Raw genomic sequence first — 22,992 nt, 5'->3', positions numbered from 1 at the left:
AGACTGGGTGCACTCAGATGCCTCTGCTGCAACGGCCACACAGAGATGTGTGATGTAGAGCGATTTGTTTCTCCCATTGCGTTACATAGGAGCGAGCATAAGGCTGCTGCTTTTCCAGTCATATATGGATATTTGTTTTACAGATAGCTTGATCAGAGTTCACTCTGAGTAGGTTATGGCAGCAAAGTCCTGTTGAAAGTCGCATTCTCCTCCTGTTGGTTGGCTGTGTGGCATGGTTCATGCTGTAGATGTAGGCTTGTTGATGAAGTAGGCAGCATTGCTGCCATGCACTAAGGTACACCCTGCTTTATATTATGCACGCTTGGGAAGAGAAATGGGTAATGGAATTTGGGAAAATTGGAATCTTTCCAGCAGAAGGAAAATGTGATCTTGGGCTGAGTGTTGAAGAATAGGAGCAAGTGTAGGTGAGAGAGATAGGGGCACCATGGGCAAGGCAAGAAATGTGGCAGCTGTCCACGGTGGCTTTTGTTTTCAAAGAGGACCTGTGTGTGTGTGTGTGTGTGTGTGTGTGTGTGTGTGTGTGTGTGTGTGTTGTGTGTGTGTGTGTGTGTTTTAGGCACGTATGTATGTCTCCCTCCCAAATTGGCCTTGAACCCACAGTCCTCCAGCCTCAACCTCTCGAGTGCTAAGGATTATGGGCATGCACCACCACACCTGACTTCAAGTGCTTTGATTTTTCTTTTTGTGGTATTGGGGAATGAAACCAAGGCCTATGCTTGTCAAACAGGCACTGTGTGTGCTCTGTATCCACAGCCTAAAAATCCTCATGTAACAAGCAGAGGTGATAAATTGATTTTGGAAGAGGACTTGGAGACAAGGACAAAAATCTGTCCTCTCTTCACCTTTGCATAATTTAAAACTCACAAGATGTGCCTTGAGAAGGCATTTTCTTTCTTTTTCTTTTTGTTACAGATTTCTTTAACATGGTTTGTCACTGTCTTCAGACACACCAGAAGAGGACATCAGATCTCATTACAGATAGTTGTGAGCCACCTGGGATTTGAACTCAGGACCTCTGAAAAAGCAATCAGTTCTCTTGACCACTGAGCCATCTCTCCAGCAAGGGGAGATTTTCTTAAATGAAGTTAGCAGCTGCTGTTAGAGGATCACTGCAGAGAAACGTTGTCCAGAGAGTAGATGATCCTTGGAGCAGGGCATTTCCTTGTCTCTGTATTACATTTCTCTTCACCGCAAGAAAATAGTTAAAGTGTTTGGGCAAGGTTAATCTGACAGAGGGAGACAGAATTGAGTGTGAGAACAGAAGTCAGGGGTCACATAGGTGAGACAAGAAGTTCAGTGTCAAGTGAAGCAGAAGACAGTGGTAAGGAACGGAAATGCTGATTGTGTGTGGGTGTCGGTGTGGATGTGGGCTGTGGTGGTAGATGATAAACCGATCCAGGGTTCCTAGGTAGAAAATCATGACAGCTGGGCTCAAAAGATGGCTCAGAGGTGAAGAGCGCTTGGTGCTCTTGCAGGGAACCCCAGTTCCAATTCCAGTGCCCATGTTAGGTCACAGCCACCTGTAACGCCAGCTCCTGGAGGGTCTACTGCCCTTGTGGTTTAACACACACACACACACACACACACACACACACACACACACACCTCATTAACAATAATAGAAGTCTTTAAAAGGAGAAGCTGCTGCTGCTGATGGAGGCAGCAGCTTTCACTCATTAGGCTCCTGCCTATCCGGTTCCCCGTCTTTCTCCCGGGCGCTGTTGGCAGTGACAGAAGTGTGCTCACTTATCTCTGGGCAGGTGGCTAACTGCTTTTGTTGTGTCATCTCTCCAACAGAGCTTTAGGTTTGGTGTGGAAATAGCCTATGTGGGAGCTACCATTTTGGATGTCTGCAAGAGAGTCAGGAAAAAGACGCTGGTTGGAGGGAACCATCAGAGTAAGGCTCTGTTGCTCTTCTGCCTTTCCCCACCAAAGCTACTTGTGGTCTACACATTGATTTGCATGGACTCTGTGCTTTCTCCTCCAGGTGTCATAAGAGGTGATGTAAAGGGACAAGTGGCTCTGCTGTCCCGGACCAATGCCAATGTGTTTGACGAGGCTGTCCGGGTGACAGAAGGAGAATCACCTGCACGGATACATTTGATCGGCGTGAGTACATTTGTTGGTAATGTAAATGAATGCCGTGCACAGGAACAGTAGAGGCCAGGCCAGGAAAGAGCTAACCTCAGTAGGGTCGCCTGCAGAGGAAACCCTTTGGGTTTTAGATTCTTCTCTGAGCCACACTGACCGGACACTCTGTGCTATTGAAATAGTCCTGTGGGTGCCCCAGGCAATGAAAGAGAACTCTCCTTATATTTGACTGTGCAAGGGAGGCTTCTGGCCCCGGGGGTCTTCTGACTGTGTTGACCGTCAGTGTAAACACAGTTGGGCAGCACCAGTTACCTGAGAACACAGAGTCGCTGCCTGGGCTCTCACTCTGGCTCTGTAGCTAACATGAATGCCAGGGGCAGCCACCTCTGTGTGCCTCACCTTCATCTCCAGATAAATAGTGCCATGCCCTTGCCCGTCTCACGGACAGCTAAAATTAAATGACGTTTGTGCTGTGTTTAACTTGGAAGTTACATGAGTAAAGGATGTTTCTGGAAAAATTTTTGAGGGCCTACTATGTGTTAGGTACTCAGGTAAAATATCTTTTTCTTTTGTTTTGAAGTAAATATTGCATAGAAATTTTGGCACCAAAAGAGGAACCTAAAAATATTTTTGCTAGTTATTTTTGTCTTTGCCCTTATAAGAATGTATGTTTAAATTATTGCTGTTATGGTACACATAAAAATACTTTTCTTTTCACTCAGCATGTCAGTTTATTTGTTCACTGTACTGACGCCTCTCATTTCAGCTAGTAGTCACAGTTCAGCCATTTTCATGGTTGAAAGATGTAGTGATTTTGGAACATCATCCTTGTTGGAAATGGAGTGTGTCGTTCTTCCTCTTCTACTTCCACTTCCACCTATGACACGTGTCACGGTGCTAAACCACACACGTGGTGTAAATTACATATATACTGTTAGCGTGAGATTCGTGACCTTCACCAAAGGTGAGACCTCGTTAGGACAGGAGCCCTTGTCACAGCTGTCTCCTGTGCTGGGCATGGGTGTCCGAGTGCTAGACACAGTCAGCACCCAGCAGGAGGTCCTTAGGTAGGACAGGGACAGACGCGGCTCAGTCAGGAAGTGGTTTTAGATTACAGAAGAGCTAGGCCAGTAGACACCCTGCTGCTCATCGTAAGGCACAGCGATGAGTGTCTGCCTGCCAGCCCTGCTGTCAGTGCGTCTGTTCTAGACGCTGTGAGCCTGCCTCTGCATTGATGAGCAAACAGCACACAGCTTGGCTCCTAAAGCAGTGGTAGAGTTTGAGGCAACGGCTGCTCGTGCTCTCTCTCTGTGCTGTGGCCATATTTGAGATCTGTTTCCTAGAAATCGTCCCACAAGATCTCATCTCTGGATTTGTCTTATTTTAATGAAAAGCAAACAAAACAACAATTCCACTGGAAACTTTTTTCAGGGGATTAAATCATTTGGATTGGACAGAATCATTGACATTTGGACTCTTCTTCAACCAGAGGAAGAACGGAGGAAACGTGAGTCGGGGTAGGCGGGGCCTGAGTCAGGGTCTTCTTCCACTGAGGGTCTGGGTTTGCTCTCCTCCCTTCAGGGGACACTTGGGGCCTGTGTTTAGAAGTACTGACAGGTTTTTCCCACTCCTCCTCAGTGGCCTCATTAACTGCCGATGTTGGTTCGCTCAGCCTCTTCCCCTGCATTCTTTTGCCTGTCTGGGCAGCCATACACGCTGTCACTTCTGTGGTGCTTCTCCTGCTTGGACTGCACTGTTTCTAATCTCTGTGAAATTGATGAGATTCTGGAGCATGTGGCTTGTGATGCCTAACCAGGGACAGAGGGGCCACTGTACTGACTTGATTGTGGGCACACAGTGAGTGATCATTTCACCTGATGTGTCTCCTCCTTAGGAGACCTCATCATTAAAGACAGGTTCATCAGAAGATGGGTGCACAAAGAAGGCTTCAGTGGCTTCAAGAGGTATGTGACCGCTGCAGAGGACAAGGAGCTGGAAGCGAAGATCGCAGTAGTTGAAAAATACAATGTCAGGATCCCAGAACTGGTAGAAAGGATAGAGAGATGCCACATAGAAGATTTGGACTTTGCAGGTAAGGAGAGCGGCCGTTGCCTTCCCTCCAAGAGGAGGAGTAGATGGTCTTGAAGTATGTCTGCGTCTGTGGCTGCCAGTGGCTGTGCTTTAAGAGAAAGGCAGGCAGGAGGAGAAAGGCGGTCTTGGTCCCCAGCGCCACATTGAGTAATGAGTAACTAAGGAAGCAGGAGACTTGTTTTCCCACCAGCTCTTTTTATTTCTATTCGACTTCCAAGGAGTAGAATTTCCTAGACCTGACACAGCCATGTGTACCTTTGGACAAGCTGCGCTGTCTTCTATGTGCAGAGTGAGTGTGGGGCATGGTAAAGCTACTTTGGCCTCTCCAGTGCATACTTCTAGGTGTTCCTGTGACTAAGTTTTTACTTCTCAGCCCTCCTCTTCTCCCTGTTCCTTTTTCTAGGGACACACCTGCCAGGAGGCTTTGTCTCTAGTTTCTTTCCCTGAGGAGCCCTCATCTAACTTACCACGTTTGTTTTTTAGAGTACATTTTGGGCACCGTGCACAAAGCCAAAGGGTTAGAGTTTGACACGGTGCATGTTTTGGATGATTTCGTGAAAGTGCCTTGTGCCAGGCATAACCTTGCTCAGCTTCCTCACTTCAGAGTTGGTAAGGACACGGGTGGGCGCTCAGCTCCTGGGATGCTCCTGTTTGTAGCTGGGAGGTGACTGCTTTGGTTTGGACAGGATAGATGGTGGTCTATTCTAGAACAAATGAATGCCTTGTCCTAAACTTCTGATTTTTAATGCCGTGGGTTTAGGGAATTCAGGCTTCCACAGGGCCTTTCTTTCAGGTAGCTGAAAGGTATTAAGTCGGGGTGTCCCTGTGAACACAAATGCCCATCAGCTTTGGATTTGAATCATCACATACCAAGTGTCCTCCTCACACAAACTCAAAACTATCGTTTACTACCAAGACAAAAACCCCTGTGTGTGTTACTATTTGCAATGCTAGGCATTCACAGGCGAGTCCTGCATGGACTGGTGCTGCATCCCAGCCTGCAGAGGGCCTGCTTATCAATCTCTAGTTTGAGTGAATTCTTGACGCTCTTTGTTAAAGTCTGTAGTGCAGTGCTTTTGTTTTGATTTTAAATCTCAGAATAAAAGCATTTGAAGTTTCCAAACCAAAAAGCTCTCTCAATATTTATGTACTTTTTTGGACACCTGCTGTGTTCAGATTATGACTTCTACATTGCAAAGCCCATCCATTCAGAGTACATACAGCTTAGGAACTTCTAGTCTGTCCACAGGTTGACTCACCCAGTTTGCTAGGTACTGAGGCTCAGAGCTGATAGGTGGGAGGTGGACTTATAAGTGATGATGTTTGGCAGTTCCAGACAAGAGTGAACTCGTCCAGATAGACACTGTAGGACAGTGGGAGGAGCACAGACCTCAAGTCAGCTCCAGCCTGTGAGTAGTAGTGGGGTCATGGTGGGTGACATATCCTCTGTGAACACCATCTGCCTCACAGACCACAGGAAAGGGGGACAATAGTATTCATTGGTTCCATTGCACACATTAGTATCCCGTGGATTTATTGCAGGTATTGAGCAGTTAACACAGCTCTAAGATTTGCTGTAGCAAGACTAAAAAGAAACAAGTATTTTGTGTAATGCGTTATTGAGGGTTTTACTTGGTATTTTCAATTCGGCATTTATAGGAAAACTTTGTATACACAGTTAGCAAATGTTGAGAGGTTTGTAAGGAAACTAGTGGGGAGTTGTAAGCATTTAGATGACAAATGAGTTTTGCAGGCAGGTTTTTGATTGTTTGTTCTCCTTTCTTTAGAGTCGTTTTCTGAGGATGAATGGAATTTACTCTATGTTGCTGTTACTCGTGCCAAGAAGCGGCTTATAATGACCAAATCACTGGAGAACATTCTGACTCTGGCTGGGGTAAGAGGACTGGGGACAAATCACTGGAGAACATTCTGACTCTGGCTGGGGTAAGAGGACTGGGGACAAATCACTGGAGAACATTCTGACTCTGGCTGGGGTAAGAGGACTGGGGACAAATCACTGGAGAACATTCTGACTCTGGCTGGGGTAAGAGGACTGGGGACAAATCACTGGAGAACATTCTGACTCTGGCTGGGGTAAGAGGACTGGGGACAAATCACTGGAGAACATTCTGGCTCTGGCTGGGGTAAGAGGACTGGGGACAGGAGTTGCTTCCCTCGTGTTTGAGCCACTCGTGGTTTGAGGGATCAACACTAGGTCTAAAGAGTCCATCCAGACAGTCCAGACAGTGCATGCCTTTAATCCCGGGCACTCGGGTCAGAGGCAGACTGATCTCTATAAATTCGAGGCCAGCCCAGTCCACAAAGAGAGTTCCAGGACAGCCAGCGCTTGTTTTTTTTTTTTTAATAAAGATTTATTTATTTATATGAGTACACTGTCGCTGTCTTCAGACACACCAGAAGAGGGCATCAGATCTCATTACAGATGGTTGTGAGCCACCATGTGGTTGCTGGGAATTGAACTCAGGACCTCTGGAAGAGCAGTCAGTGCTCTTAACCCCTGAGCCATCTCTCCAGCCCCAGCCAGCACTTGTTACACAAAGAAACCCTGTCTCACAAAATCAAAAAGGTGCTGGCTTTTTAAATGTAGAGACAAGGTCACCAGAGCAGGTAAGGCTCTAACAAGTGATAGGAGAATTTGAGTTTGTGCCAGACTGTTAGAGGTCTGTTTAAAATGTCAATGGTTTTCATATATTTCTCAACTGTGCATTTGCTCAGCTAATTCACACGCCCTGTGGGAAAACTGGCAAGTTTGTTTTCTGTAACTACACATCTCCCTTCTGCTCCTTTTGAAATGGCAGCTGCTTCTAGCAGTAGACTTTCCAAAAAGAATTCACCCTTCTGGGGAACACGGGTGTTCCGGCAGTGGGGCCAAGTCCCTTGTGGAGACTGAAGAAAGTGAGCTGGTTCAGACCAGTCTTTTATGTAATTCTCAACCTTTACCCTCCACAGACTACTTCCTCTCCTCGCCCCCTTATCTCCGTCTCTGTCCTGCTTTTCACAGGCATAAGTATAAAGAGTTCAGTCTTCCCAAGCGTGAATTTGTGTTAACAGTTACTGGCGTGCAGCTTTCCCAGAACCAAAGATATTTAAGTTGGAAGTTTAAACTGAGGTGAAAGCCGGCAGGGTGCTTTCTCCTTTCGTGTCTCTGCCAGGTGATAAACACACGGCCAAGTCCAACCTAGGGTGGAGCAGGTCTCTTCAGCTTGTACTTCCACACCGTAGCCCATCACTGCGGGAAGTCAGGGCAGGAGCATGGAGCAGGGGCTAATGCAGAGCCTGCGGAGGAGTGCTGGCTTCCTCCATGAGGCCTCCTGTGTCTACTCTCACACAGTACCCAGGACCACCAGCCCAGGGATGACACCGCCCACAGTGAACCGTGTCTTCCTGCGTCCATCATCAGTCAAGGCACTGAGCCACAGGCCCAGCTAGTGAAGGCATTTCTCAACTGTCCGAGGTTCTGTCTTCCAGAACGACTCAGACTGTGTCAAGTTTACACAGAGCTAGCCCGGGCGCTTTTGGTCCCACAGTGTGACTGCACAGGGAGGCCGTTCACCTGCACTGCACCTTCTTTCAAGTACTCAGCGTAGTGTGTGCTCCACAGTCTAAGACCTTGGAGCGCTGATCCTCACCAGTGCGTACATGAGACGGCTACCATCGTTACTGAGGGACACTCGAAGTCTCAGTTCCTAATAATGTAGAAAAGTCCCCTGATACCATTGGGTGTTCACTGGATCTCTTAGGTGCGCCAGTCACCTTCTAGGCACGAGAATTACATTGGAGGAAAAGAGAAACCCCTGTCCCATAAACTGTGTCTAGATTAAAAGGTAGACAAAAGGAATTCCTTTCCTGTGTTCGGGAAAGATAATGTCAGCTCTTAGAGAGAGAGCCTTTGCAGGTGCTTCCTTTATATGACTTAGCACAGCACAGTTAAGCTGGACATAGTCATGTGTGTCTAGTTTCTGTGCAAAGAAAACTAAGGTAGGAGGATGGCTTGGTTCCAGTGTGCCGAATACAGAAACAACAGAACAGGGGCTGGAGAGATGGTTCAGTAGTTAAGAGCACTGTCATTCGATCCCCAGGAACCACATGGTGGCTCATAACCATCTATAGTATAATCTGATGCCCTCTTCTGGCATGTACATGTACATGCCGATAGGGCATTCATATACATAAAATAAATATATAAATTTTAAAAAGTTAGTTCTTGCCCTAAAATAACAACAGGGCAAAAGCCTTTGGCACAGGGCCGGTTAGCTTGCATTTCAGTCAGACTTTTACCTTCTATTGCCATTGTCTTTTCCTTGTCCCTGAGATAGGTTTATTTGGCCAAGAGTCTTTGTGTGGAGTTTGAATCAGCTGTAGATTTCTAAGCCAGCCTTGACCTGTCTCACTGCGTATGGCCGCCGTCTCATCAGAATTTAGAACCTGAGCCTTTTTCTTAGTTCGTATCTCCTGTGGTGCTGGGTCACCTGAGCACATACTTTACTTCTGTAGAGCACCAGACGGTAAATCATTTATGTTCTGCTGGCCACATGTGCTTTGAGAAGCAGCTTAGCGCTGCTGAGAGCCATAAGAGCAGCCATGGGTCAGCCACTGCATGCATATGTGTGTCTGTCTTCTCATGAACTTCATTTACAGGACAGGCCTAGGTCTGGGGTTTGCCCACCTACAGTTTGCTGACTCCAACCCAGTACCCCACAGGATTGCACAGTAGCAATCTCATTGGCAAGAAGTTCCTGTCACACAATGCTTCATTTGTGTGTGCTAGTGTGGGTGCATGTGCGGGCCTTCAGGTGCCTGTCCCATGTGCAGAGGTCAAAAGAGGGCATTGGATCCCTCAGTGTTGGAGTTACAGGGGTTTGCAGGATCCCCATCTTGTTATGTGGCTGCTGGAATCTTGACAAGTTCTTAAATGATCACACAGCAAGGGCTTAACCACCAAGTCCTCTCCAGCCTCTTCTGTAACTTGCCATGTGTTTTTTCTCACAGAAGTACTGTGCATTAGTGGTTGGACCTTTAACAAACCATTCTGGCATATGACAGCATCCCAAGAGAAGTATTAGAGAGCAAACTAATCATTTCACACTGAGAATTAGATAGGATTTTGCCTTGTGGACATCTTGAGACAGTAAAGCTGAGAAAAGAATACGTGAAGGTGGAGAGGAAGCTCAGGGGGTAAGAGAGGCTGGCCCTGGGAGGATTGGATAGCTAAGAAGGGGACCAAAAGTGTCAGCAGATACCCTCCTCATAACGTTGCCTAATGCTCTTGTGTGTGTGTGGACTCATTACGAGTTGAGAAGACACGGCGCGTGCGTGCTGCTCTGGGAGGTCTTCTCGAGAATCTAACTTCAGGAGTTTAGGTTGTCAGTTGCTGGGGCTCAGCTGGAACTGAGTGTTTGTGTCACTATTGTTGCTTGCGTGCAATGCTCAACGCACACTAAGTAAAGAAAGTCAGTTGTGTCGCTCAGTTTCAGACGGTTCATCACAGTGGGACCAGTGTATTGCCTCAGAGCAGCTCACCCTTGTTACTGAGGTGGCAGAGAAAGAGCTATACAGGGAAGGTCAGGGGAAGGTCAAGCCCCACATGTGACCTGCTTGCTCCAGCTGGTTCCCACCTCTTCCTTTATATCACCCCAGGAATGCCATACTATGGATCCAGCTGTTGGATCTGAGTGTCTCTAGCATTACCCTCACAGACACCCAGCAGCATGCTTCACTAATCTCTACCAGTCAGCCTGACAGGGAGGAATATCACAGGGCCGCCACCTCTTCTGGTTTTCTGTAACACGTAGAAAAGTCCCGCAAGGGAGAGAACCAAATGAATCAAAATAGGGGTCACAGATAGTGAAAAGCTCAGTAAGCAGTTAGTTGTTCCCAGAGAATGTGGAGTCACACTTTAGTAGTCAGAAAACACGTGCAGTCTGCAGTCTGTCTACCCGCATAGAGCTCCTCTGGAGCCACGCAGCCTGAGAGGGAGGGCCCTGGCCCGCTGGCACCTGTACCTGAGATGGTTAATGTTCCGTCGGGTGCTTGCTCCTGTGTGCCAGGCTCTACCCTTCCCGTGTGCTGCGGTGTTTCTATGGAGACAACGTGCAGATAAAAAAGCTGCAAGAACCTTCCCTGCTAGGCAGCTGGGCGCTGCGGAGACAGGAGGGGCTGGGCTGGTCTTCACTTGGGTGCTGGGGACTGAACCAGGCCTTGGACCCCATCGGAGAGTGCTGAGCTGAACTGTTTCTTACAGTCCTGAGCATCAGCCCTCCTGCTTTCTAATTTGTGCAGATGAATCTCTGGGTCGCACATAAATGTGCCTGCGCCTTCAGCCCTTGGAATGGGGAGAGGCAGGAGGATTTAGAGTTCAACCCCACCCTGGACTGTACAGTGAGATTCTACCTCAAAATAATAATGATGTAGCTGGGGATAGGCACTGTGAAGTCAAAATTAGTCCCGAAATGTTATTATAAATGGTACTTGCTTTATCATATCTTATCAGTCTGTTTTTTAAAAACCTAGCAATGTCTCCAGAAAGCCAGCTGGAGTCTTGAGTTTTTAGCAGTAGCACTGGGTTGGGAGCATCAGAAAATGAGGAATTATACAGTGGCTCTCTGGGGTCTGCAGGTGCGGAGGGCCCCTAGCTGCTGGAGCTGGTGTTGCCGGTCTTCTCATTCTCTCTCTCCTTCACAGGAGTATTTCTTGCAGGCAGAGCTGACAAGTAACGTCTTGAAAACAGGAGTGGTCCACTGCTGTGTGGGGCAGTGCAACAACACCATCCCTGTGGACACCATCCTTACCATGAGGAAGCTGCCTATCACCTATGTGCGTTCACTATAGGGTCTGATTCACTCCACCCGTTTTATTGCTTGTGAGATTTGTGGCTGTCTAGGTTCTGGATGAGAAGGTAATGGAGTAATTTGTATAATGCTTCCCTAAGAGTTTTTTTATATGGAAGCATGGCAGATGTGAGGTCTGCCTTTTTGTCAGAGATGGATTCAGGTTGAATGACAGGTACTTCCTGGGTGTGTAAAGACTTACAGCATGGGAGGAGCAGGTTCGCCGAGACACTTAGAGGGGGGCTGTTACCTGGAGGGCCTGGTTCGGTCTTTCTGTGTTCTCTATCCCTTTCTTATTCTCGGTGCTAGAGATGAGCGTGCTAGTCCTCAGCAGTAGCTCCCATCCCGCGGTCTTTAGCTCAGCCTGGAAGATCTGTTCCTCTCTAAAGGACTGGGACAGAGTTGAGTCCAGGTGATAGTGCTGTGACCAGTGGTTTGCACAGAGTGCGAGGGTCACAGCCACAATGCATCAGCATCTTGGCAGACGTGATAGTAATTCGCTCTTTTTGGTGGAAAATCTTTATCCTTAGGTTGGCCCCTTACCTCTTTTTTCTTATCCATCCTTGTAGAGCAACAGGAAGGAAAACAAAGGTGGCTACCTGTGCCACTCCTGCGCGGAACAGCGGATCGGGCCTTTGGCCTTCCTGACCGCCTCCCCAGAGCAGGTGCGCGCCATGGAACGCACAGTGGAAGACCTCGTGCTGCCCAGGCACGAGGCCCTGCTCTTCCTCGTCTTCTGAAGCTGTGACTCCCGTGCCGAAGGAGCCATTCCAGGCTGCATTCCTGCTCATGGGAGGCTCTCGGTTCAATCAGCCTCTCTGAGGAGGAAGATACCAGCCAGAGTTGGTCCTGCCATTTCTCCGTTCCTTACAGATAGCCAGTTCCCACTCGCCTGTCCTCCACATGCATCAGGTCAGGGAAGTGGAAGAAGTTCTTTTGATAAAAAATCATTTTATGTATTTAAACTTTTATTACATGGTTTCAATTAAACAGGCATCGCCCAGTGGCGTGCCACTGTGAAGTCTAGCTTCAGCGTTGTCCTTCCTATGCTTTCTCTTCCTGTTTCTGTTTCCTGTTTTCTATTGCAGCATGTGTCACTGTTCACGTGGTTTTCATGCTGAGGAGTGACACATGAGCGAGCCATAGTGGGTCTTTGTTATTTAGGGTCACAGTATAAACAGGAAAGAGCATCATGTCCAGAAGACGTGGATAAAGTGACAGTAGCTGGCTTCCTGAGTTTCCCGCTGAGACGGCTGGAGACTAAACGCACTGCAGGTCAGTGAGACAAGGACAGGGAGTCACTAACAGGCAGATGGAAAGTTGGTTCCTTGATTACTGTACCCATAGGGGTAAGTTCTTACAGAACCACCCGGATGTTCATGTCGGTATACGTTGTTCTGCTCTTTGACATGTTTGCCAGTGAGCAGTTCTCTGATGCTGGTGCCTGGTGGGCGAAAGCACATGGCATCACCCAGAGAACTGACCGTGTTAGCCTCAAGTCCAGCCAAGCAGTGTCCAAGGTCTTCAGCCTCGGGTCTCAGGTCATTCCAGTTACAGTTTAGATGGGATTTTAAGGAAGTCAGAGAAGTTAAAGGCTAGAGTTAGAATGTCAGCAGGATCTGACGGCTGAGGGGCTGGCCTATGGTATCATAGTGGGCCAGGTATCACGGCACAGATGGTTCTCAGATGACCACCACTGGCATCACGTAGTTTCTAAGCCACTCCAGATCTCCAGAGTCAGAAATCTGAGCTCACATCCTAGCAGGCAGCGTTTAGCAAGTCCTACAAATAACCCTGAGCTATACTAGATTTTGAGAACTTCTTTTGCAGTTAAGAAGGTAGAGCCAGTTGTTAGCGCTTAGGTGGCCGTGAGGACTGTGATAGAATCTCAACATGACCCCTATTCTCAGGCTGGACTTCCGGGTGTGACGGCAGCTTTCCTGGGAAACACCTATGAGCAGTGCTGGATGGGATTGGGCTCACAGCAATCCAAGGAGAATCACCCAGGAAGCATTTGTGTGAGGCTCTACATTGTTAAGAGCCCCGAGCTAGAAATGCAGGATGGGGTTTGCAGTGTGTAGGTGGTGGGTGGGGCAGGTAAATCGAGGGGCTTCAGTGAACTCAACAGGAGTGAGGAGTAAGAAGAGCAGAAGTCTAAAGCAACGTGGAGGGTGAAGGACTTGGAGTAAGAATGGAGAAGGGCTTTACAGAGGTGGGCGACAGCAGATTTCAGGGAATGGCCATGACAGTGGGGTTGTCACTGTGTTCAAGAGAGGAAAAGTGGGCATCAGCCTCTTAAAAGAGACGCATGAAATAAAAGCAAAAAGAGGCCCCCTGACTGGGCATCACTGGTTACATCAGGTGAGACTGGGTTCGTGTCTCCCTGTAATCCCAGCCTTCAGGAGGTGGAGGCCAGCCTGGGCTACTTGGGAAGGCTCTTTTCACGTTAGAAGCTAAGCTGCATGAAGTGAACGTCCCCTCTTCGCACTCCTCACACTCCCGTTGGATGAGTTCACCGAAGCCCGTCGGTTTACCTACCTCATCTACCACCTACACACCGCACCCCATAGCACTGGAGTCTGAGTGACACGAGAAGGGGACAAGCCAGGGTTCGGAGGGTGTCCCCAAGGAAACTGCAGTGCAGGAGGAGGATGGGGCACCAAGGCAATACCAGATATTCCCCAACAGTCCAGAAGGAGATTGCTGGAATGTATGGAAATTCCATTTAAAAAGGCAAGTCCCAGAGTAGAGAATAGGGGCTACTTTATTACTTTTTATAGTCGTGATAAAACACCATGACCTATAATAGCTGCTGGCAGAAGGACGTTCGTTGGCTTACAGCTCAGAGGAGGGGCCCTAATGGCAGGGAAGGCATGGCTGCAGGCAGCTGTGACAGAAGACGGTGCTCGAATTCCCATCTACACTGAGGGAAGGGAGAGCAAGAGGTGGAGGCAGGTTCTGGGCTCTCAAAGTCCGGTGGATGACTTCCCCCGGCAGTCATAGTCTCCCTCAATAGTGCCACCAGCTCAGGACCAAGTGTCCAAATACCTGAGCCTCCGGGGGAGCTGCCGTTTAAACCTCCATAGCCACCAAAGGTCCTCAGTTGGTGGCACTGTTTGGGGAGATTATGGAACTTTTTTTAAGAGATGGAGCCTTCGAGCGTTTATAACCTTCATCGACCAAAGGTGGCAAACGCTATCTTGATTAGGGTCATATCGCTGTGACAAAACACCACGACCCAAAAGCAAGTTAGAGAGGAACGAGTGTATTTGCCTTACATGTCTCTATTACGCTTCATCATGGACGTCAAGCAGGAACAGAGGCGGCTGAGGAAGAGGCATGACAGGACGCTGCTTACTGGCGTGCTCCGTTTGTTCTCTTTTTTGTTTTTTTTGAGGCAGGATTTCTCTGTAGCCCTGGCTGTCTAGGACACCCTGGCTCACAGAGACCTGCTTACCTCTGCCTCCGAGTGCTGGTATTGAAGGCCCATGTGATTGCTGCTGGGCTTGCTCAGCCTGCTTCCTTACAGAACCCAGGACCACCAGCTCAGGGATGGCACCGTTTGCAGTGAACGCTTCCTTTAGGGAGGCATTTTCTCCATTGAAGTACTTTTCTTCCAGATAACTCTAGCCTGGGTCACGTTGAGTGAGACTAGCCAGCATAGTGCTGTGAGACCAAAGAAGGGCAAACAAATCAAGGAGTGCAAAAAGATCAGTTTGCTGGTCACTTAAAAACAGAAGCAGTTCTTGAGCACCAGAAGACAAGTGGCTATGTGCTCAAGCAGCAGGAAATGGTTTATATGCTAAGACAGACTAAGGTAGGTGATGGCCAACTGGAAACTGGCCCTTCTTTTTTTTTTTTTTTTTGGTTCTTTTTTTTTGGAGCTGGGGATCGAACCCAGGGCCTTGCGCTTCCTAGGCAAGCGCTCTACCACTGAGCTAAATCCCCAACCCCGAAACTGGCCCTTCTTATAAATAAGTATTTCAAACATTAGCTAGGAAGCAGCCTGGGCACCAGTGGCCTAGATAAACACTAATATTTTGACAACTTGGTGGCCAGTGGGGTTTAGGAAGCATGCCAGGGGTCAGCTGGTCAACAAAGTGGCTGTAATTATATCCATTTGGAGCTCCGGTGTGTTTCTTAATACCTGGGAAGACATCAGTTCATGTAGAAGAGAAGTGACCGTGTTTTATTACTAAACGAGGTTCTATGGGCTATTTCCGTCTGTGTGACAGGATCTCTTGAATCACAGTCTGGGCTTGAACTCAGCTGATGATGACCTTGTATTCCTGAGCCTCCAGCCTCCATTTCTGAAATCTGCAGCTGGGATTATAGGCAAACCACCTGTCCCCCTCCCCCAGGGTTTCTGGAACCTTAACAGTGTCTTCCCATGTGTTGGCAGTAGGGAACATGTGAACTTGGGCGAGAACGAACTGAATCAGCTCCCACAGACGGTCAGTTACAGTGTCTGGGAAAAATGGATGTAGAAGTCAGTATAAGTTTACATAGATGTCAGGAGAAACAGCTTCCGGCCAGCAAAAAGCCTTTTAAATATTCTCTTCAGAAACCAGACATGGTGATGCATAGTTAAACTCCCAAAGCTTGGCAGGTGGAGGCAGGAGAATCTGGAGATTCAGGATAGCCTCAGCTATACAAGTTTGAAGCCACCAGCCTGGACTACACAAAACCCTGCCATAGAAAACAAAAGCGACAAAACTCCAAAGATAAAGAAAAAGATAAAGATAGGAAGGTAGGTAGGGTGATACTGTTTTGGCAAGGGGCCTTAGTTACATATGTTAAAACCTGAGTGTGAGAATGAAACAGACGGTGCCTCTGCACCCCATGAAGCAAGGCTGAGGAGAGCCTAGCAAACAGGCTGGGTTCAACCTGAACGGTCGGGAGTGCTGGAAGGACACTGCAGCAGCAAGCTCGTGGGGGAGAACTTCCTCATAGCTGGAGGAGGGTCCAGGTGCACAGCTCCTCCTGAGGACTGTGAGGAGGACTCATTTGAGGCTGCTGTGTGCTCTGTGCTCTGGAGCCAGGTCAGAATTCTCAAAATGGAGAACAGAGGGACAGAGTTGTCCCAGTTCTGAGTAGGCGTGGTTTTATAGTTTTCACTGTGAAGGTTGGCTGTTTAGTTTGAGGAGTCTATAGAGCCTTGCTGGCCTGTCTGTAGCTCCGTTGACAGTTCCAGGAGCTCTTCTGTCCGCTTTAGGGAAGGCTGGTGGAGACTGAACGTCCTGTCTACTTGGGACACCAAAGCGCCTGCAATTTCCCCTCTTAAGGCCTTGACCCGGAACCCCACTTCCACCCCATCCTTAGGAGCCTGGCTGTCCATTAACCATGTCCACAAAGATCAGAATAGCTATCCCAGATTACGCCTCAAAGCAAGACTCACCCAAGGCTTCACCTAGTAATTTTCGTTTTTCTGGTGAAGTCAGAAATAAGATCATCTAGAGAGAGAGTTGAAGTTTGGGGCAGATGTTGGAACAGAAACTGACGGAAGCTCATTATACCCAGGCAGCGTTACCGTAGTCGTGGTTAACACCGTCCTTAGATGTGTGGTTTTTCATCTTGATGCTTCCGTGTAGCAGTCCTGATCACACGATGGGATGGAAGCAGCTTAGTAAGTGTGGAGGTATAAAGCCCCCTATGGATTATCCAGTGTATAGTCACTGCTGGTTTCTACCCCTGCTTCTTACCTATGTTGGTCAGCATCTGGTCTTTCTCTGGGAACAACTAACGGGATTACAGGGGACTTTGAATATTTTTCCTCAAGCCTGATTCATCGGTTCTTCCCTAGTCACCACCCACCCATGAGTTTTAGGGACGTTTGCATTGAGACTGGAACCCGATGGCTTCGGTGTTTTACTGAATGGGTACAGGTAAAGCTGGCCACAGAGGAAGCACGCACAGGCAGGGTTCCTACAGCTCACTTCCTCCAGACCTCACTACGTGAGTACCCCTTTCTGGGGTCTTTCCAAACATCATAGGATGCAATGATGTCCTTAGCAGTCAGAGGGACTCGCTTTTTCTCTGTGATATTTTAATTACAGAGATTGTCCCTGAATTCGTCTCCAGCACTTTTGGATGTAAGGTGATTGGGGAGGGATAGTGCTTCAGGTCGAGAGGTAGCCAATGTGTCTTCAGTGGCTGTGAGTCAAAACCATCACTTCCGTTTCTTCCTCTCTCCCCTTCCTCTCTCTTCCTGTGCTCTTGTTCTCTCTTCCCCCCCCTTCCGTCCTCTTCCCTCCTCTCTTAACACCTCTGTCCCACAGGGCCTCCCTGTGTAGTCCAGGCCGCCCTTGAAGTTCTGTTCCCCTGCATCGGCTTTACAAGTGCTGGGCTTACAGATATGGCCTCTACGCTTGGCTTTGTTTTTCATTTGCCTTTTGAAGTCATATTTTTCAGTGGTTCTAGTTTTGTTGTTTTTTAAAGATTGTTTTCTAATGTATACTTTCCTACTCTGGATCCTGACACAGGGGCCTAACACAAAGCTCTCTGTCCTGCCTCCCCTGTTCGGATGGTCCCACCTTTTAGGATCTGTTCTAACACCCCTACTTTGCAATTCCAAATTCAGCATCAGAGCATTGTGTGCTGTGATTCACCCAAAAGCAAGCGCAAGAGTGTTAGACAGGAAAGTGACAGTTTTTCTCGGGAGTGCAGAGGACAGTGGGGAGCAGCTGGAGGACATCTGGCTGTTAGCATCACAGGTGGACACCTGGCTGTGAGCATCACGGGTGGACGTCTGGCTGTTAGCATCACTGGGCCGAGTCCTGAGGGTTCCCCTGTCACTGTTCACATCTGCTTTCTTTCAGGCTGTGACCCCAGCAGCATTGTGTTCAATGAGGCACTGTGGTCAGACATGGCCATGTCCAGGAAATAAAACCTGAAGCTTCTCTCAGCTGACTTTGCATCTCGTTGGTCAGATCTAGGCCACCTGCCAATTACTGAACACTGGCAAGGTGTTTCATGGCCTTCTTCTCTGGGACTGGTGATTTCAGGCATGTTCAATGCACTGCAATTCACAGGCAAATGACTAGAATAGACAGTTATTAAAGTACAGATTGTTGACATCTTTAGCTCTCCAGGAAATGAAAGATAAAACCTGCGTTGAACGTCCGTCTCACCCCAGTGAGAGTGGCTACTGTCATTGAGAGTGTAATGAATACTGCTGAGGGTACAGGTGGCGGAGGGCAAAGCCCTTGTGTGCCTTTCTCACTAATTGTCTCTTCACTGTGATAAATACCCGGCCCGCACAAGTCTAGAAAGATTTATTCTGGCTAACAATTTGAGGGCACAGTCCATCCTGGAGGGGAACCCAGAGTGGGGGGACCTATAAGCAGCCAGGAAGAAGAAGGCACTGAATACTTAATCATGCTGGGCTTGCTCCAAGACCAGGGAGTGGTGAGTCTTAGTTTCACCTCACTTTAATCAAAACAATCTCTCACAGGCTGCACCAGAGGCTAGCCTAATCTAGATAATCCCCCACAGACAGGACCAGAGGCTAGCCTAATCTAGATAATCCCCCACAGACAGGAGCAGAGGCTAGCCTAACCTAGATGATCCCCCACAGGCAGGAGCAGAGGCTAGCCTAATCTAGATAATCCCTTACAAATGTGCTCAGTGACTAATCTCCTAGATGACTGCAGATCCTTTCAAATTCACATTAATCATCACAGTCTGGATGACGCCAATGTAATCTAGTGCAGCCACTATCGAAATCAGAATTTTTGCCTCTATAATTGCCAAGACTTCATAGAACACTGAAAGCAGCAGCAGCCATGTGCAGGAAACACTTTGTCCTGGAAAAATTAAGTGTCCATGGAGATCCTTTTAGAGGATTTGTCTTGTAATTAGTGCTTTTGGCCGTTGGCCCAGAAGCAGCCACATTCATTGTGAGGCGATGTACCAGAGGGAGCAGCTGGTCTCTGAGGCCAGAGAAGAGGAGCTGAGATCCCAGGGTTCTGCTGATTGTGCAGAGTTCTTGCGAAACCTTTGCCCTCTAAGATTTTGTTTCAGTTTTATTTAACAGTTATTGAGCAATCCTTCTAGTAACCTCCTAAAGAGATTAAGCCACACAGACTTCTGCTTTACAATTTCCTGATCAAATGGATGTGTGACACAGGTCTCCCTTTGTAGCCTCTAGAGCTGGGAGCCCGGGTGTGTAACACTCCCAGCACTCTTCTGTTTTTCCTTACAGCATTTTTTAAAACATCGTTTTAATTAAGTAAAACGGGATTTTAAATTAGCTTTTTATTGATTCTTTGTGAATTTCACAATGTATACCTCAATCCCACTCTTATGCCTCCATACCTGCCCTCTGCCCCTGCAACCTTCCCCCAAAAGAAAACAGAAAATAAAAATAAAAATTTAATCAAAGAACAAAAGACCCATCTCGCTGTGGAAGCTGCAGTGTGTCGCTGTGTCTCACACAGTGACCCCTTTGCCCAGCTTGGCAAATGTTCATTGCAATGAGTCATTCATTGGTCTGGTTCGAGACCTCTGGCTTCTGCTACATTATCAATACTGGATCCTCACCGGGACTCCTCTCAGATGTCCTGTTGTTGCCCTGTGTCATGGAGACCCTGCAGCTTTGGGTCTGAGCCCCCTTTCAACACTCCCGCAGTTCTCCCTAGTGCTATAGCTGGTGAGTGTTGGGGCCAGCTCACCCGTCCTTACCCCATCGGGACCAGCTCTAGGATGGAACGTTTTAAATATAACTCAGTAGCGGATTCTTCTTATCAGGTAACAGCCATAAATAGAAGATCGAATGAGTTTGAACTGCACCAGGTCGGCTCCAGGCTGGGTCGTTAGTTGTTGGTGCCCAAGCCTCAGTGTTGAGAAGCTCTGACAGTTACCTCTGCCGAGTAATAGCAACAGTTCTAAGACAAAATCTTGCCACTCTGACACTGAATGTGCCGAACTCCTGGAGAATCCCAGAAAACGGTGACAATCGGACTGGCCGTACTAAGGGAATCTGAAACCTGGGTGACATGTGAGTTTACAAATGCCTCTCTGGTGTGACCTAACACATTCCTTTGTTACAATTCCAGGTTTATTTACAATTCTAGGTATATTAGATGGTGTTCCACACTCACCAGACGCTCAAGTTTTTAATTCTACCAAGTGTTTGCATAATTTCAAAGCAAATTTTTTTTCCTTACATGCTGTCTTAGGGCTTTATTGCTGTGAAGAGACACCATGACGCAGGCAACTCTTACAAAGGAAAATATTTAATTGGGGGTGACTTGCAGTTTCAGAGGTTTAATCCGTTATTGTCATGGCAGAAAGTATGGCAGCATCCAGACAGACATGGTGCTGGGGACAGAGCCAAGAGTTCTACATCCTGGTCTACAGGCAGCAAGGAAAGACTGTGCAACACTGGGCCTTGATTGAGCATATATAACATCTCAAAGCCCACGTCCACAGTGACTCACTTCCTTCAACAAGGCCACGCCCACTCCCATAAGACCACACCTCCTAATAGTGCCACGCCCTATGGGCCAAGCATTCAAACACATGAGTCTATGGGGGCCATTTGGATTCACGCACCACACATGCGTTTCTTATTATGGCCTGATAATCCATGAGGTGAAAGGTACTCGGGGTAAGATGCAAATGATGTATGAGCTCATATGCCACACAAATGATCACTTTTCTTGTTTGTTTATTCCCTTTACATCCCCATCACAGCCCTCCCAGTCCCCCTCGCACAGCCCACCCTCCATCCCCTGCTCTGAGAAGAGAGAAGCCTCCACTAGATACCAATATACCCTGCCATATCAAGTAACTGCAGGAATAGGCATACTGTCTCCCAGTGAGGCCAGACAAGGCAGTCCAGGTAGGAGGACAGGACCCACAGGCAGGCAAGAATTGTCTGCTACATATGTGCAGGGGACCTAGGTCCAACCATACATGCTCTTTGGTTGGTGGTCCCCAGAGTGCATTTTTGTGCAAGGGGATATATGTTAGGTTTTCAATATTGAAGACAAGTATTCAAGTATAGTCACGAACCCAGAATGAATTTGCAGTAACTAGTGGATAATTCACTTGTGTGTGTGCCTGAGGTCCGGGGCTCCGAGCCTGTTGGTTGGGTCCTAGTTAACTGCCTATCAGGCTTGACAGCCGATATCCCAACCAGTTTGTCCTTTTAGTCTTGAATGTGGTCATTTCTTCCCTGTTCGTCTTTACCTCTATCACTGCTACTCCGTTTAGGATGATTCCCACTGACAGGATGTGTGTCCTGGTCACTGGAAGTGCTCTAGAGGCCTTAAGAGCTAAGGGCCTCAGAAACTTCCTTCCTAGATGTTGCAAAAGGCTGGGGATCCTGGCACCACAGACCTGAGAGTTCTAACGTTTGTTGCTGAAGGGCTGAGGGTCCCAGCATTAGAGACCTGGATAAGAGCTATAACTCTCGAAGGTCCCACCCACTGTCTGCCGCCACCACCCACTGCTGTTGAAAGGCAAAGATTAAACAGCTACCTCACGCAGGGCACTGGTGGTTAACTCGGAACAATAAGCTTCCGCCTTGAGAACTCAAACCGTGATACTTCTGGAGCCCCGAGCTGGACGCTTGTATGCACGGACCATTCCCTAGGTTTTGGACACTCAAGAGCTCAGGACTCCAAATGCTGGAAGTTTCTCCTCATCTAGCCATGATCTCTACCTTGACTGAGGCAACTTATAGAAAAAAGAGCGTACTGGGGGCTTACAGTTTCAGAGAGTGAGACCATGAACATAATGGTGGGGAGGGAGCATGGCAGTAGGTGGTGGAGCAGTGTCTGAGGGTCACTGTCACATCTGATCCACAAACACGAGAGAGAACTAACTGGGAATAGGCTGGCGTCTTGGTCAGTGTTCTAGTGCCGTGAGGAGACACCGTGACCATGGCAATTCCAGAAAAGCATTTAACTGGAGTGAGCATAGAGTTCAGAGGTTAGTCCATTACCACCGTGTGGGAAATGGCACACGGGTAGAATGGTGCTGGAGAGTAGCTGAGCGTTCCACACCCCATTGGTCAGATAGTAGGAAGAGCGTGACACTGAAGCCAGTTTGAGCGTTTGAAACCTCAAAGCTCATTCCTAGAGACACACCTCCTCCAACAAGGTCACTGTACAAGCTGCTTCTGTGTGTCAACTTGACACAAGCTGGGGTTATCACAGAGAAAGGAGCCTCCCTTGAGGAAATGCCTCCATGAGATCCAGCTGTAAGGCATTTTCTCCATTAGTGATCCAGGTGGGAGGGCCCAGCCCATTGTGGGTGGAGCCATCCCTGGGCTGGTGGTCCTGGGTTCTACAAGAAAGCAAGCTGAGCAAGCCAGGGGAAGCAAGCCAGGAAGTAACATCCCTCCATGGCCTCTGCATCAGCTCCTGCTTCCTGACCTGCTTGAGTTCCAGTCCTGACTTCCTTTGTGATGAACAGCAATGTGGAAGTGTAAGCTGAATAAACTCTTTCCTCCCCAACTTGCTTCTTGGTCAGGATGTTTGTGCAGGAATAGAAACCCTGACTAAGACAGCCATACCTCCTAAATCTTCCGAAGTAGTTCCACCAACTGGGGACCGAGCATTCAAATACATGGACCTTTGGAGGCCATTCTCATTCAAGCCACCAAATCCCACTCGTTAGTCCCCATAAGACTGTAGCCATGTTATAATGCAAAGTGTGCCAAGTCCAACTTTGAAAGTTCCCATAGCCCTTTATACCCAGCATAGTTTTGAAGTCCAGAGTCCCTTCTGAGTCTAGGGGCAATCCCTCACTTGTAACCCCTGTTAAAAATCAAAAAGCAAATAGTTTTCTTCCAACATAGAGTGGCACAGAATGTACATTACTGTTCCAAAGGGGAGGAATGAGGGCACGGTAATGAAATACTGGACCAAAGCAAGACCCCAACCTATCAGGGCAAACTCCTAGTCCTGCCATCTCTGATGCTAAAGGGCTT

The 22,992-nt window shown here is 48.1% G+C and overlaps 1 protein-coding gene across 4 annotated transcripts in view; it reads left to right on the top strand.

Moving 5' to 3' along the window:
* The window catches only part of Fbh1 (F-box DNA helicase 1), a 39,135-nt gene extending 27,059 nt beyond the window's left edge, over positions 1-12,076 (top strand). For all 4 annotated transcript variants that reach the window (XM_032919620.1, XM_032919621.1, XM_032919623.1 and 1 more), the window contains 8 exons: positions 1,819-1,918; positions 2,009-2,130; positions 3,544-3,619; positions 4,007-4,204; positions 4,687-4,812; positions 5,991-6,097; positions 10,906-11,037; positions 11,621-12,076. In XM_032919620.1, the coding sequence (XP_032775511.1) occupies positions 1,819-1,918; positions 2,009-2,130; positions 3,544-3,619; positions 4,007-4,204; positions 4,687-4,812; positions 5,991-6,097; positions 10,906-11,037; positions 11,621-11,791 (1,032 nt within the window). In that variant the 3' untranslated portion in view covers positions 11,792-12,076. The remainder of the gene's footprint in view (positions 1-1,818; positions 1,919-2,008; positions 2,131-3,543; positions 3,620-4,006; positions 4,205-4,686; positions 4,813-5,990; positions 6,098-10,905; positions 11,038-11,620) is intronic.
* Positions 12,077-22,992: the final 10,916 nt, after the last annotated feature.

Source organism: Rattus rattus, chromosome 14 (assembly GCF_011064425.1).
Source record: "Rattus rattus isolate New Zealand chromosome 14, Rrattus_CSIRO_v1, whole genome shotgun sequence".
In the NCBI taxonomy this organism is placed as follows: Eukaryota; Metazoa; Chordata; class Mammalia; order Rodentia; family Muridae; genus Rattus; species Rattus rattus.
This window is presented reverse-complemented; position numbering and strand designations above follow the sequence as displayed.